The 16957-nt window shown below is 42.7% G+C and overlaps 1 protein-coding gene across 1 annotated transcript; it reads right to left on the bottom strand.

Annotated features, from left to right (window-relative positions):
• Window positions 1-9853: 9853 nt before the first annotated feature.
• LOC145409547 (uncharacterized) lies at window positions 9854-16597 on the bottom strand. Its single transcript, XM_080279935.1, has 6 exons — window positions 16504-16597; window positions 14365-14439; window positions 12417-12601; window positions 12043-12241; window positions 11020-11126; window positions 9854-10012 (listed from the first exon to the last, which is right to left on the bottom strand). Exons 1-6 carry the CDS (start codon window positions 16595-16597, stop codon window positions 9854-9856), a joined length of 819 nt encoding a protein of 272 aa, XP_080136061.1.
• Between the last annotated feature and the right edge of the window lie 360 nt (window positions 16598-16957).

The raw sequence follows: 16957 nt of genomic DNA on the forward strand, positions 1-16957 counted from the left end.
TACATGTACTTCTTAACACATTCTGACCTTTCACTTATCCAACAACTATTAATTTCTCTCATAAGTATGACCAAAAAAGTACTTCCTTGCAAACTGGAAAAGCTATACTTTGTTCACTTTAACTTGGCCTAAAATTGTCATCTCTTCATCTTGAATACTGAAGTGTAATAAGAAAACAAGAATATGGCCTTAGTCACGAAGAAGTGCTACGGAAAGGATATACATTAGAGCCGTTGCACTGTTCTATTTTGCCACTGAGCTGACATGTGCACAAGAATAAGATGCTAGTCACGAAGAAATGCTATGGAAAAGATATAGAGCCATAGCATTGTCCTACTCCGCCACTGAGCTTATATAAAAATCTCCGTTAAGTTGAGGTGCAAAAAATAGTAACGAAGTGCTATGGGAAGGGTGTAGAGCCATAGCACTGTTTAATTCTGCCACAGAGCTTCAGGAAATAGGCAGCAAAGGACGAAAATCTCTGCCAAGTTAAAGTGAAAGAACTATGGAAATGTTAGGTAAGAGAGAGAGACAGGTTAGGCCTACACAGAACGCATCCTCAATGAGTTAGAGAAAATAAATCTATCTCTAACCTGTCTCTCCCAGCCAACCTTTCCACTTTGTCGCAATGGATCATCTACTGAACGAATTAAAGACAGACAGTACAATACATTAAGAAAAACACCGAACACACTCATTCCTGCAAAATTGTATCCAAATGATGCTACAGTTAACAGACGTACTGTAAGCGACGTCAGAGGCTACGTTAGGTCCCTTCCCCACCGATTTATTTCGAATATTATGTCTTAAAAGTCTCTGGTCTATGATTTTTGTCCGTTCTAATATCGACAAAATTTGCATCAGTAACGTCTGTATGTCTATCTGTCTATCTGTCTGTCTGTATGTCTGTATCTCTATCTGCCTAGCTATCTATCTGTTTATCTATCATCCATCTATCCGGTCATCCATCCATCCATCCATCTACCTATCCATCTGTCTGTAGCTAGAAGCCCTAATCTTGGAAAGGGTGGCCACAAACAAGTCACTTCACATTTCACCTTGTCTTCCACCATCAGGCTGCCCTTCCTCCGACTCACATTCCTCTCACTCACCTCACTACCTCATCCTCGGTCTCTCGGTGATGATACGGAGTTGCAATGAGCAGAATAAATCGCAAAGGAAAAGGTATTACTGACTCTTCAGAAGTCACTTGAAATACCCCATATACTGCATAAAACCAGTGAATGTTGTGGTATACAGAACACAAGAAATGGTGTTGAAATGTAAAAGGTTTGGGTTATTAAGCCTAAAATATCGACATTGATGGTTTTCGTAGTATTAGCACATATCTCCTTCAAAATAGAAAAAAAAGGTGATAATAACTTTGACATAACACCAAGGACTTACTGAACAATGTTGTGCTTCCACTTTGCAGTAAATAAGGAAAGTACGGTATTGAAGACAGTCCATCTTTTCACAGGGTCTGAGAAACTGTTTATTACGAGTATTTTCCCTGTTTACAGCTAAATCGAAGCATATCATTGTTCAACAAGTGCCTGGTAATATATGGATGTGATAGAAAGCTCGAGGAGAATAGACTGGGGTGCTTTGACCATATGGAGAGATAGGAGAGTGAGAGACTAACTAGGAGAGTGTATGTGAATGTTGTGGAGGGGAAGAGAGGGAGAGGAGACCGTTGATAGGTATCGTGATGAGACCTAGCTCACGGGATAGAGCAGTAAAAAATGGGATAGATTCAATTAAAACGCCTGTCGCCGTCGCCCAGTTTTGCTCTAAAATGCACCGTTTTCGAGATATTTGCACTTTTGTGTTTTCAATGCCAGGCTCGTCCTCCTGGGCCACAGATTTTAAGCCTGGTAGATGGCGCCTCCAGTATCTTACTTGCACTACAGCAGCAACCACTGCCTCCCACACTGCCAACCCATTCTTCCTCCTGTGCCAACTTCTTCCCCTACCAGTGTCATCCTTCTGCTCTACCAGTGCCAACCTCTTCCTCTGCCAGTGCCAGTGCCAACCTCTTCCTGTACCAGTGCCAACTTCTGCCCTCTCCAGTGTCAACTCCATCCATCTCCATTGCAGTGTGTGTGTGTGTGTGTGTGTGTGTGTGTGTGTGTGTGTGTGTGTGTGTGTGTGTGTGTGTGTGTGTGTGTGTGTGTGTGTGTGTGTGTGTGTAGTAATGAAAAACGGATGTAGTTTACAAGCTGTTGTTTGTCAGTCCTATTCTACCTATCCCACCCCCAGGATGTACGAAATAAACGAGACCCCGATCAGCAGGTTTCACCCTGGGGTATATATCTCGTTTCTTTTCCTCAAAATGCCTCTTCATCAAATAGACCTATTTACCTATTTACCCACGAGAGGTATGCCTCAATCACAAGATTTCCTATTTTTGGTTTTCTAGTTACAGTTCATGGAGAACCAAGGTCAGATTCAAGAACGTGTCTGAAAAGAGGAGTGAAACAACCGTAGACTTTATTGTTTTTTTTTTTGTTTTTTTTTTTTTTTTTTTTTTTTCCCCTATCGAACCCCAGCATTTACACGAGAATTCATGGATACCATTTTTAGATAAAACCCACATCTATTACCAGATTCATTTTGGGCAAAATGTTTCGTTTGGTTTTCTATAAAATGCCAAATTTTAAAAAGTGACCCATTTTTACCCATTTCCCTTTGAAGGTATCGTGATGAGACCTAGCTCACGGGATAGAGCAGTAAAAAATAGAGTTGACGAGTCTTACATCCGTTGCCGTGGCTCAGTTTTGCTCTAAAATGCACCGTTTTCGAGATATTTGCACTTTTGTGCGCGCACTGGTGGCGCGCGCCGTCTTCCAGGCTTAAAATCTGTGGCCCAGGAGGACGAGCCTGGCATTGAAAACACAAAAGTGCAAATATCTCGAAAACGATGCATTTTAGAGCAAAACTGAGCGACGGCGACAGCCGATCATTTTCATTATCCTATTTTGTTCTGCTCTATCCCGTGAGCTAGGTCTCATCACGATACCTTCAAAGGGAAATGGGTAAAAATGGGTCACTTTTTTAAATGTGGCATTTTATAGAAAACCAAACAAAGTAGTTTGCCCAAAGTGATACTGGTAATAGATGTGGGTTTTATCTAAAAATGGTATCCATGATTTTTCCTGTAAATGATAGGGTTCGATAGGGAAAAAGAAAAAAAAAATAAAATAAATAAAAAAGGAGCAATTAAGTCTACGGGTGTTTCACTCCTCTTTTCAGACACGTTCTTCCATCTGACCTCGATTCTTCATGGATTTTAATTAGAAAACCGAAATAGGAAATCTTGTGATAGAGGCACACCCCTCGTGGGTAAAAAGGTAAATAGGTCTATTTGGTGAAGATGCATTTTGAGGAAAAGGAAGATATTTTAATGTGATCAGATGGGCTTAGACTCCGCTCGGGAGAAGTTCCTTATCTCCTGACTTTTTGTTATAAGCGATGCATTTCAAATTATTTTTATTATAAGCGTCCCAGTACCCGATTGAAGAAATGATTGTCTAAATAAAATATTATATATAGTTATTTGTGTGGATTAATTTAAAAACGGAGCCTTACAGTGTTTGTCAGATGGTACAGACATTTGACATTTTGAAATCTCGGGTCATATCAAAACACATCCAGGTATGATGTTACGAGTACCCTGATTCTCTTGCCTACCATGTTCAGGGATAATATGGTCAATGATGCCATTACGATGATAGTTTGTACAATATAACCTGGATATATATATATATATATATATATATATATATATATATATATATATATATATATATATATATATATATATATACACTCACTCGATGTGGTGCTGCTTTGGGTGTCTCTCCTTTCCACTCTTCTTTCCTTCCTCTTTCTTTCCTTTATTCTTTCCTCTTCCTTCTGCCTACGGGTGACTACATTCCCTCTTATGTGTTTCGTTCATTCATTCATTTCTCTTCCGTCTGCCTACAGGTGACTCTACACTGAGTGACAAGCCAAATGGTTTCCTATACACCAGGAATCCATTTACTACGCTGGGTGGTAACCATATAACCAAATTATGGCACCTGGTGGTTTAGTGGGTAATTAAGGTGCTCCAAGCGGAATTAGCCTGTGTAGGTTTATATCCAAGGAATGGTTGAGGTTTATTGCTCACTTAATGCCACTTGGGGATGAGTGAGGCTGGTCACTCTCATCTTGAATATCAGGACCAACTTGCCTAGCCTCGGGCTCCTACGCTCCTCATGGGGCAACGTAGGATTGGATGATTTTATATATATATATATATATATGAACACCTTTATCAGGGGCGTCCGCAGGATTTTTGAAAGGGGGAGGCAAAATAAAAGAAATTATACATACATGTGCGGTAATATCAAAGTACACACACCCCAGACTAGCATAGGCATATACTTCCATGAGTTACGTGACTTACAACAAATGCATAGTGACAGAATGCATGACTCGACTCATATCACTCAATCATCCTTGAACAAGAACTGAACCCGTCGAATTCCAAGGGGGTACAACAGCCCCCCCTCGCCCCCCCCCTCCTCCGGACGCCCATGACTTTTATCATCCTTGGGGAGGTGTGGTGTGGTATGGTGTGTTGTGGTGGTGGGGTGGTGGGGTGTGCAATGTGGTATATCTGATGTGGTCTGGTGGTGTGTAACATGGTATATCTGATGTGGTGGTACAGAGAGAGAGAGAGAGAGAGAGAGAGAGAGATTTATAGAAGTTGAGTGAGCTATGGTAGTGACAGTGATGACGATGATATGAGTTATGTTGATAGTGATGACGAAGATGATGAAAAGTATTAACACTAAATAATGAATGGCAATAATATTTCACCACCACCATAATGGAAATGATAAGACTGGAACAAATAGTGATGAATTCAGATATGCGTAAGTTCATATACTCCGCGTAAGTTCATATATCCGGCTTAAAGTACTGAAGCTACAAATTAGGAAGAAATCAGTAACAACAGTAGAATCAACGCCAATGTAGTTATATTACAACGCTGACGAGGGCCACAAATAACTCAGCAAATGGTGGTAATTTGTCGCAGTTACCCATCCTCTTTACTTGTTTCCTCTGAACCCCCGAGAATACCGTGTGATGTGACAAAGATGCGCGGGGAGACCAAACGATCAGACCTGTTCCCACTAGACTTTGCTGTGAAGTACACTGAATTTAACATCTCGCAGGACACACACAAATAAATATAACAGCTAGATAGATAGATTAGATAGATAAATAGATAGGTGAGCAGGTACGTAGATAGGTAGGTAAGCAGGTAGGATGGTAGGAAGGTAGGTAAGTAGGTAGGTATGCAGGTAGGTAGGTAGGTAGATGAATCGACAGATAGATCGATAAAATGATTCATTGATAAGCTAGTAATTAGATAGGTGGGTAAACAGGTTGGTAAGTAGGTAGGTAGATAGACAGATAGATAGATAGACAGATAGATAGATGGATAGACAGATAACACAAATTGCAGCTAGGTAAAGGTATAGTCTACGTTCAACAATATACAGTGAGTCAAATTCAAGACATACTCAAATTACACCTTAACATACCAAACATATGCTGATGTTTGACTTATTCTGCGCTATATACTATTCCACACGCCCTCTAAGTGGCACAGGATGCTCCGTAGGACCTTTTCCTTAGCGATTTATTTTGCATATTACATCTTATCTTTGTCTTGCGTTATTTATATGACTTTGATATAGATACAATTTTACCCATAACATACAAGCGGGTACTGAGGTGTAATGTGCGCAATAAATCGCTTAGGAACAGGTGTTAGGGAATATCCAAAGCCACTTAGGAGTCTACCCAATATCTGTTCCTATGTGAAAAGTTTTATAAGAATACAGAGCAAAAAATATATATAATTTGGCACTATTTTTACTTGGGTCTGAGCTCTTTCCAAATATTATACCTGCCTTCGTTACACCTCTTTCTTAGCGATTTAGTCTGCCTGTTACATCGAAAGTATTATTTAGTGTTATATCTATTTCGTTATATTATTGATATGGGGCTAGAGAGAGACGCCTTCATGTGGTGGCACCGTCTTCACCAGGTCGCTGAAGTGCCTGGTTTTACCCACGTCCCTCTACCCCATCCCTGTCCCCCAAAAGGAGGATGGTGGACTGCAGGAGAGGATCAAGTTAAGCAGTTCACCAGGTTCACTACTACTACTACTACTACTACTACTACTACTATTAATATTATTGATACTAATATATTACTAATGCAACAACTGCTGCTACTACAACTACTACTGCTGCTGCTGCTGCTACTACTACTATCACTACTGCTATTATTACTACTACTGCTACTGCTGCTGCTACTACTACTACTACGGCTACTACTACTACTACTACTATTACTAATACTACTATTATTAACGGTATAGATTTTGAGGTGCAATATGCATAATAAATCGCTAACGAAGAGGTGTAACGACATAAACCACTTAAAATCAACCTCTAACCACTATCCACATGAGAAAAATATTATACGATTTTCATATACTAAATTTCTATATCCCGTAGCACTTGTTCCTCTGCGACTTATTTTCCTTTTCATACCTTAATATTCTCTGAGGAAACTGAGGTTTTCTGTGTAAAATAAATCGCTAAGGAAGAGGTGTTAGGGAATCTCCAAGGCCATTTAGAACATGGATCTGTGTGAAAAAATTTGTTACTTGATTAAAGCAGACTCTTTCTTCCCTCCCTTTCCGTCTTCTCCCCTCTCTCTCTCTCTCTCTCTCTCTCTCTCTCTCTCTCTCCTTTCCTCCCTCTCTCTCTCTCCCCCTGTCCTTTACTTTTCCATCTGTCCAATAAAGCTATCAACGTATAAAAATAGTGATATGCAAGTTCTTATTACAAATTTACTCTATATATGGTGTTGCTTAATCCTGGTCCGTCTGGCAGAGCAAACCCGTCGACCACAGGTAAGCAACTACTTCTGTGGGGACGTCCTACAGTACATACACCGTGTAGGGACCCAGTGCCCCCTCGTGGTAAACAGCGCCTCACCAGGGACAGACCTAGATTCTTTCCACGGTGAGGTGCAAAGATATACGGGGAAGTTTGGCCCCTGGGAGGACGCCGCAGCCGCACCACCCAGGCATCACAACGCCACCACGTGTAGGCTTCTCATCAGCGCCATATCAAGTCTAAATCCTAAACATACCTATTGATCTGATATGATTTCAATTCCCACTGTTATATCATGTAAGAGGGACTCAGCATTATGCGTACAGCAGTCCTTACACACACACACACACACACACACACACACACACACACACACACACACACACACACACACACACTGCAACAGCCATTTTGGGAAGATTTGTAACCCTTTCAGTCCGATGATGTACAGTTTTATCCTTGTATCAATTGTAACGACCGACTTGTACACGCCTGACAGGAACGGACAGCCGTGCAGTACACGTTTATGTCGTGTTTTATGAGTCCTTAACCTTGCCATCTCCTCGTAAAACCAAAGAATAAAATTTTTTGAAACTGGAGAAGTGATACACCCCAACCCAATCCTTCACTCACAGGTGTAGGTGTTAATAAACCTGCGAATTATTTGACTTAGCACTTGGGAGACCTTTCACGGTGAATCAGTTTACCGTTTCGTTGCAGGAATATTCTAGCGAGTTCAATTTGCTTGGGTAGGGGGCTGCAGGGATATACAGAGACAAGTATATCATGGGACTGGATGGGCTGAACTACTATAAACACAAGTACAACAGGTTACAATGCGTTTTATATACAGTGATAATGAAGCAGCAAATTCCTACACCAGAAAAGGAAAGCTGGGAGGATGGGTCAACTAGGCTACTGTTTATCATCTGGAAAGTCGTTTAAGTACTGGTGTTCACGTCCACAACATCCATTACACACATCAAATTCCGAACACAGTACTCATTGCATCCTGACGTTACAACATCGGCTGTTTCTACATGGATTTTTATCTACAGTTAAGTTATACATAAAGTCTCAGTGCTTGAGTTTCCTTAAGCTTAGAAGGACGCAACCTTTGGAAAGAGGAAGTTACTCCCTCACAAAAGTTATTAAGTTATTATTCTACGACGACTAGGGTAAACTTAAGGAAGATTCCCCTTGTGTATCAGCTTGGAAAGTCGGGGTAAAATATCTCCCAGTATTTTACCTTATCTACTTCACTGAGAGGCTTGGTATGCTTCCTGCCCACAGATACAAAAATCCACCTAATATTTCACCTCTTCTACTTGTCAGTTTCCCTTGCTGGCTAATGTACCTAAGTTGAGAGATGTTTGATTTGTTTCTCTACCTAATAATACTCCTAAGCTGTGAGAGGCTTGGTATGTTTCTCTGCTCATAAATGCAAGAATTTGCCTAATGTTTCACCTCCTCTACTTGTCGTTTCCCCTCTATTCGATAATATTCCAAAGCTGAGAGAGGTTTGTAATGTTTCTCTGGCCATAGATGATTCTCCCTGATGCGATGCTTCAGGGAGGAAAGTAATGGACATACCCTAAGTGTGATGCAGACGCAGTGGATGAGACGGCCAACTTTTTTGTCCTATACTGCACACATACATATACTTATTAAGAGAGAGCTTTTGGGGACACCAGTAAAAATATTGGCCCACAAATTACTCTTTCTACAGCTACCCTTTCCCCATTCTTCTTTGCCAGCATGGGGAAGGGTTCATACTAGCTATCACTCTCCCTTCGAGGAAAAGATACGGCGCGGCAGTGAATCTGATATGAACTGATATGAATACAAATGCAGAGAGTCCAAGTTTGTAGTGCCTGTGGATCTCTTCATGTCTCCTACCTATTCCTTTTATCCTCTGCCATTCTGGTTCAGAACACTTTTGTTCAGTTCATAATCTGGAGTTTCATCTTTCTAACGGCAATTATTGATGTAAAATCTTCTCGCCGTTTGATAATGTCCTTTTCTCAGCTTCATCTTTTTTTTTTTTTTTTCAGTCTCATTTCCTGTCTGCCAAATTTGTAAATTGTTGCCTCTGTGTACTGTACTCTGCTTTTTTTAAATAAACGGCTGGCCTAGTGTAATATTTTTCTTTTCTTCCCAAATATCTGTAGCAAAATGAACCAAATACAGTGCTACAAGTCTTCCTAATTATTCCCACACATATAGCAGCTTATTTTCTCTCCATATAATCTTTTGTCCTTCCTACACCTACTGACTAGTATATGGAAGTGAGTGGCCCAAAATATGACATAAATGATAGTGAGGAAGCAGGCAAAAAACACAGCACTCCAACATACGAGTAAATACACTTAGATATACTGTGGGTATGTATCGTGTTTGCCCCATTTGCCATGTCTCCCCTAAGTCACCATAGTTTCTCTGGCCATACTGTGACTTGCTCTGCCCTGGTGCCATAGCTTGTCATTTTTCCCTAACCTTGCCATCTCCTCGTAACGTTGCCATTTTTCCCTATTTCTGCCTTGCTTTTCCCCTGATCTGGCCTGGTTTCTCTTGTCCAGCTCTGTCCTGACTTTTCCCAGCCTGTCATAGCTTTCACAAACCTACCAAAGTGTTTCTTGCCATACCGTGCCCAAGTCTGCCTTGCCCTGGCCTGCCTTATCCTGCTTTCACCCTGCCCTACCCTACATTACCCTACCCTTCCTAATATCCGACTTTGCCCTGTCTAGCATTGCTCTACCCTGCCTTGTCCTATTCTCCCCTGCCTAGTCTTACCCTGCCCTGTCTTGATCTACCCTGTCCTGTCTACCCTTGCCCTGCCTTGCCCTCCCCTCCTCCCTGCCCTGCCCACACTCTCATATACACTAGGATGTTGATGTAGCAGTGGTAGTGGCGATGGGACTCTGCGTAACCTCCTGGCAGATCTCAACGAAGGCTGGGTCCCTCATGATGTCGTGAATCATCTCTTTGAGCATGAAGTACCGTGGGATTATTGGGTACATTTTGCTCTCCACGTAATCGTCCTGGAAGAAGAGGGGAGTTATTATTATCATTATCATCGTTAGCATCGTCGTCGTCGTCGTCGTCGTCGTCCTCGCCGTCCTCGTCATCATCATCATCATCATCACTAGTCTGTTATCCACGTAATTATCTAATCTATTTTTACCTCTCAGCATTGACGACAGAGAGGGGACAATTTTAGTCCGAGTTAACCCATACTATCCCAGGCATTTTTGCAATTTTATACCCACCCAATCCCGGACCAAAAACGGGAAAAAAGTGTTGCATAAAACATTCCAAAAGGGCATATAAATCAAGGAAAAAGAAAGAAAAAAAAGTACTCCTTATAATTGAAATAAAAGCAGGATTTTGAGCCCAGTTTCCCCAGCGGCGACGTTTTCTCTAGCTGGGAGGAATGAGAGAAAACGGGCGAGAAGACTAGGGGACTCCCCATTTTCAATATTCTCCTCCATTGGCTCACATTCCCTAATCGTGAATTTTCTATACTCTTTTTCCCTTAACCTGATCCAGAGTTTCATCCCTTTCCACCTTATTTTATGAAAGACAACTGAGGAAAAGGGCTATACTATGGTCCTACATCCTTTCCTTAGCACTTCCTCCTGATTAGCACCAAAATTATGATAAGAGAGATGGGAATTTGAGGCCAAGGCAGAGTAAATCGAATATAATGAATACGTTTTACCTTCTCAGACCTCACATATGTTTTCAAAGCAGCGGCCATCCAATACAAAGATGAAAGAACCTTATTGTTTACAGTCAGCAGATAATATTCAGCTAAGAGTAAAGCATAGGAGCCTGAGAGTGTTAATACTGTCGCTTCTAATCTTCTAATGGTCGGGATAACACTAGATTTTTATACTAACTAATGGCATAAAGTTTTACTCGACCGAGAATGTATCTTTGGAGTCTGAGAGGGTTAATTTTGAAGGCAGAACCACCTGCTGGCTAGACAAAGGTAGATAGATAGACAGACAAGTAGATAGATAGACAGACAGATAGACAGACCCACCTTTAGCTCCTTCATGAGTGTACGTAGTGACGAATATTTCCTCAAGTGACGATTCAGTTCATTAATAAGCGAGTTGTTTTCGTCCATGATTTGTGAGGTGGTCATTCCTGAAAGTAATATACACCAATTAGCCTAAATAATAGTTAATTGCCCTTATTATAATATATCGTCAGCGCTTCCCATGGTATGCTATAGTTCTTCTTTGAAATACTGGTATCAGTATTTTTGTACAACTCATTCCTTGAGAAACAGTTTCCATTCTGCTTTATTACGAGGAGCCTACACGTGGGAACACTGTGTACTCTGGGTGAAACAGCTGTGGCGTCCACCCGGGAGCCAAATCACCCCATATTTCCCTGCACCTCGCAGTGGGAAGGATTCTGGTCCAACCCTGATGCGGGGCTGTCTGCCACAAGGGGGCGCCGGATCCCCACCCAACGTATGCACTGTACTGTACCTGATACACGACCCCAGAAAATCATTTGTTTACCTGTGGTCGATGCGAATGCTCGGCCAGACAGATTCATATCGCTTTCATATCGTTATAGTTTTATCAGTGACATACAAGAGGATATTGAGGTGTAATGGTCACAAGATACTGCTAAGGAAAGGGTGTTATGAGATCTAAAAAGTCATTCAGAATCCCTAACTCCTTTCAGCTGAGATGATGGCTGGATGTGGTTAACCTGGAGGCTTGATCTGACTAATAACCACACCGATTCATTTCTTCTCATAACTAAGGTTCAATAAACTTTCCTGCATCCAAGACATAGTAATTAAGTTGTGACAATGACCCAGTTCCGTCAGATGTAAACAAACTGACTATAATACTTTCACCTCCAAGGGTATTTTTCTTGCCTAATTAAGTACAGGTAGTAATTAACTCATTAGGACTGGCATTATAGCTGGTTTTAAGACTACGACTCTTTTACAACATCCCAAATAATGTAACAAGGCTTCTCAAATACAAGACTATTATGCATCTGTCAATTTATCCATCCTTCTCTCTCCCTCCTTCCTCACCGTTCAGCCTCTGCGCGTTCTCCCTCTTCTTTTCATCATCATCGTCATGCCCCGCTGTCCTCTTCGACTGCTCCTGCGACCTCTGACTTTTTTCAACAAACGTACAAGCGCGTAGCACGTAATTTAATACTGGTTCCTGTTTTTCTTGTCTAGGCACTTCTAGGAGCTGCCAGTACTCCGTTTCTAGGCGAACTACATCCTGGAATAGAGGAATAGTAATAGTAATAATAACAGTAACAGCAATAACAATAGTGTAACTCGGCCAGTTTTTATTCGATTTTAAACAAATTTGGTGGAACGATATAGGGGCAGCCCATGACGGGACTGCATCAGATCTCTATCTAATTTTTCCACCTTTAATCTGTCTAACTTACCTTTATCATAGCCTTCAGCAGTGCATATCTAGCAAACACGTTCCACGTTGTCTTGCTGTGGTTGTATTGCGTGTGTAGAGTTAGCAGGGCAGTACGTGCTGTTTCATACTCTGCTTCTAGACGGCTTCGGACCGCTCTGAGGCGTTGGTTCGTAGCTATGGCATCGTCTCGTGTCTCCCCGTCCGCTGAAATGCGTTGAAAGATAGTGAGATGGATGCTGGAGTGGGTGAAGGGAAGGGTGGATTTGAGAGGGAGAGGGAGGGGGGAACTACAAATAAGGAATGGGATGAAAAGATAAGTGAAGTGAGAAGGACAATGAGCAGCGTGAGAGGGAGGGTGAGAGGGTGAAAAGGAGGAAGAGTAGGGTGATAGGGAGGATGAGAGGGGTAGCAGGGAGACGGGAAGAGATCTTGGTGAAAGTGAAAGGGTTGAGAAATAGGAACTAAAATGTGTGAGGGTGAGAGGAAGGGTGGGTGGGACGAGAAATAGGAAGTGAGATGGGTGAAAGTGAGAGGGAGGGTGAGTGGGATGGAGATAGTAGGATAGAGTAGGACAGGTTGAAGGGAACAAAGACTCACGAGGATGAGGATAATGAATGAGGATAGTGAATATAGTGACTCAGTGAATGAAGATTAGTGGTGATAGCGTGTGAAGACAGTGAAGGTAGTGAGCAAGGACGGCGAGGAGTAAGTGAGGATAGTAAGAAGAGTGAGGAGAGTGAGAGAGGATAGTAAATGAGTATAGTGGATGATGAGAATGGGTGAGGACAGTGAGTGAGGATAATGGATGAGGATAGTGATGCTAATGAATGAAACATAGTAATAATAGTAACGGTGAAGTTAGTACAGTGAGGATAGTGTGTGAGGATGGTGAGGATAGTGATGCCTGGCCCTCAAATCCCTGGGCAACCTGAACAAATTGACTTTAAGAGACAATTTCGCCTTCAGTCCACGCCTTTCTCTCTCTCTCTCTCTCTCTCTCTCTCTCTCTCTCTCTCTCTCTCTCTCTCTCTCTCTCTCTCTCTCTCTCTCTCTCTCATACTCCTCTCTAACCCCCTCCTAACTCTCACGCCTTTCTCTCATCCCCCTCTCTCACGTCTCCCATCCCTTTGTCTCATCTTTCTTTCTCTCTCTCTCTCTCTCTCTCTCTCTCTCTCTCTCACTAATCCATTTCCCTTCCCCTCTTTCTCATTTCCTCTCCCTCCACGCTCACTCATTCCTCTCTCTCACCCCTATCACCCACCCAACCCCTTCATATGCGAGGGATATATGGGGAGGGACGCCTTCAGGTGGTGGCACTGATATACCCTGCCGGAAGTACTAACCAGGTAAAGGATCCCTCTCCTAATTAGCTGTTTACCTCAATATATTCGTGTTATTAGTAAAATCTTTGTCAATATTAAAGCAACACATATGATCCTTTACCAGAAACAACGTGGCAGTAGCTTGTGTTTTGAAGGGACGGCTCAGTCAGCTGGTGTGGGTTCGGTTGTGGCGTCTGGAGTGGGAAATGAGTAAATGATGCAGGGTAGATACGGTTACCACTGAGCCGTCCCCAGAATACACGAGAAATGGCCAGGCGGAGTGAAAGTGGAGTGTTATAAAGGACCCAGTCTGTATGTGCCTCGATAATGCAGGAGAAAGGCACTAAAATGTGGGAAGGGAGAGAGAGAGAGAGAGAGAGACAGACAGACAGACAGACAGACAGACAGACAGACAGAGAAAGAGAGAGAGAATCAATGTTGCCAGTGCATCTTTTGTTTTCTTGGGCCCAATATCAGACCATCCTTGCATTCATGGCCAACTTTGGGTCTGGTAACACTGACTCTCTCTCTCTCTCTCTCTCTCTCTCTCTCTCTCTCTCTCTCTCTCTCTCTCTCTCTTTCTCTCTCTCTCCTTACCAGACTCATTTTCACTCATCTTCGATCATTTCACTCACATCTACTCACCTGGCACTCCTTCTTCCTTCACCTCCTGTACTATCCTCTTCACACTCTGCGTAAATTTGCCCACGATGTTGCTTCCTGTGGGTGAAAAATAAATAAATAAATAAATAAATTGCAGTTATGGTGGACACTTTTCTGTTTTTCTTTTTTTTTTCTTTTCTTTTTTTTTTTTTACAATTAACCTTCAATATAGATATCGAATTCCTGCTATCCACTCACGCGATGTTGCGCTGTCCTCAGGTAACTCTGCACTGAGTGACAAGTTAAATGGTGTCCTGTAACTCCGAAAACAATTACGCTGGATGGGAAAATCATATAACCAACCATCGCCTTGACGTCTAGTGGATTAGGGCGCTCCAACCAGATGAGGCCTAGATGTATGAGGGATGATTGGGGTTTATTGCTCACATAATGCCACTCAGGGGATCATGAGGCTGGTCCCGTACGCCTTACTCTCCTGCTGGGAAGGAAAGGAATGGATGATGCGTGGATGGATATTTCGTGGCACCTCTTCCTTAGCGATTTCTTTTGTTTTTTACCACTAAATCTTCTTCTGAGCTACCATCATAGACACTGTCGATATTAGAGAGACATACTTAGCATGCAAGAGAAAATGCAACATGTAAAATAAATGGCTTTGGAACAGGCGCAAAGAAACCTCTTACGGCACTTAGATTACGGCCATACATTCTCTCTCTCTCTCTCTCTCTCTCTCTCTCTCTCTCTCTCTCTCTCTCTCTCTCTCTCTCCATTATAAAGGGGCAATGGACATTCACGATCCCTTTGAAGACTATAAAATATTTCAAATGTACCTCACACGAATTGAACTGGGACCACGGGGCAGGAGGGAGAGGAAGAGGAAGAGGAGGAGGAGGAGGAGGAGGAGGAGATAAAGACGAGGAGGAGAACCTGGAAATGGTGGGAGGAGAAAAGGAGGAAGAGGAGAAAGGAGAAAGAAAAGGAGCAGAGGGAGGTGATCAAACAGGATGATGAGGATGAGGATGGGGAGGAAGATGAGGAGAAGGAAGTGGATCAAGAGGAAACTGTAGTATGAGATATTGCGGAAGATCAATGACCTACGTTAAGGACCCTTCAACTCTCTCTCTCTCTCTCTCTCTCTCTCTCTCTCTCTCTCTCTCTCTCTCTCTCTCTCTCCATTCATCTATCTCTTTCTACTACTGTATTCCCTCATTCTTCCTCCCCTTTCCTGCCCATAGCTCTCTCTCTCTCTCTCTCTCTCTCTCTCTCTCTTCCATCTACATGATAAATTGCCTCAAAATCCGTTTTAAAATAGGCCTATTAAACTCAGCTCTCAGGATGTAAACAGATAATGCGGTACGACACTCTGGGTCCTGCCGAGGCCTACCCGGCAGCGTCTTTAATCAGCGTCGAGGATGGCTGCCAGACGTATGAGAAAATTCAAAAACATTTTAAATTCAACTATTTAGATACTTTCAAATGGTGGAAAAATTTTAGAGTGACATAAAAATAAATTAGGTGGATTCTCGTGTGGAATTTGGGGCTGAAATTCCCTGGAAGTTATTATTTCCAAAACAGGTGGTTATATTCCAAGTTGCAGAGCTGGGTGGAATGTTGTTGAGTCCTTCAGGAGTGAGCAACAGGTTTCGCTATGGGGAAGTTCACGGGCTGCTTGAAAGGCGGACTAACTTAACACTCTCAGGCTCCCATGACTTACTCTTAGGTGGTTAAAATGGTCAGTGTTATCTTAAATCAAATAAGGTCCCAGTCGGGGTGAAGGCCTTGCTTGGATACGATCCCCATGAGGTTACCGACTTCCTTTACGTAATGCCATCAAGGAAGTCGGCTGGTCATCTACTCTTAATGTACAGGACTACAGTAGCCTTGCCCTAGGTCCCTACACCACAAAAGGGGTATTTGTGGGACAGGCTGTTACCATTACCAGTAGCAAGGAGCGATGTCTAGAAGCCTAGACGTAGTCTCGCTGTGCACCCAGGGTGGAGGGACTGCATCGTCCACCCGGGAGCCAAACCTCCTAATATTTCCCTACATCTTGCGGGGGGAAGGACCCTGGTCTGACCCTGGCGAGAGTCTACCACAACGGGGCGCCGGATCCTTACTGTACTATACCTGTAGGACGGCCCCACAGAAGCAGTTACTTACCTGTGGTCGACGGGTTTGCAGGACCAGAGAAATTAGGGTTAAGCCACAAAATTCTGCAGTGCCTATCGACTGCACGAGGGCCGTAACTGGTCATAGTCTTCCCCAAGAATAAGATACGCAACCATCGATTTTACACCCAGGTCCCAAATAGCACTGCTGGGTGAAAAGGACGCAGGGGAAACAAACCTTGTCTACGATTCTGACCTGCCCGGGACTGGAACTCGTGTTTTCCCAAATAGAGACAGCAGCAACACTCTCAGGCTCCTATAACTCATCCTCAGCTGGCTAAACAAATTTCCCTTAAAAGCTTAATGAATAAAGAGATTTAATTTTGCTCTGGCAGTAACAAATGGTGAGCGTTTATCACTGAAGATGTATATGCACTCCCCCCCCCCTCTCTCTCTCTCTCTCTCTCTCCACACCTATTGTCCAGCAGGGAGAGAAAAGAAGGCAA

Source organism: Coenobita brevimanus, chromosome 81 (assembly GCF_032717465.1).
Source record: "Coenobita brevimanus isolate Jiangsu-jjx chromosome 81, ASM3271746v2, whole genome shotgun sequence".
Classification (NCBI taxonomy): Eukaryota; Metazoa; Arthropoda; class Malacostraca; order Decapoda; family Coenobitidae; genus Coenobita; species Coenobita brevimanus.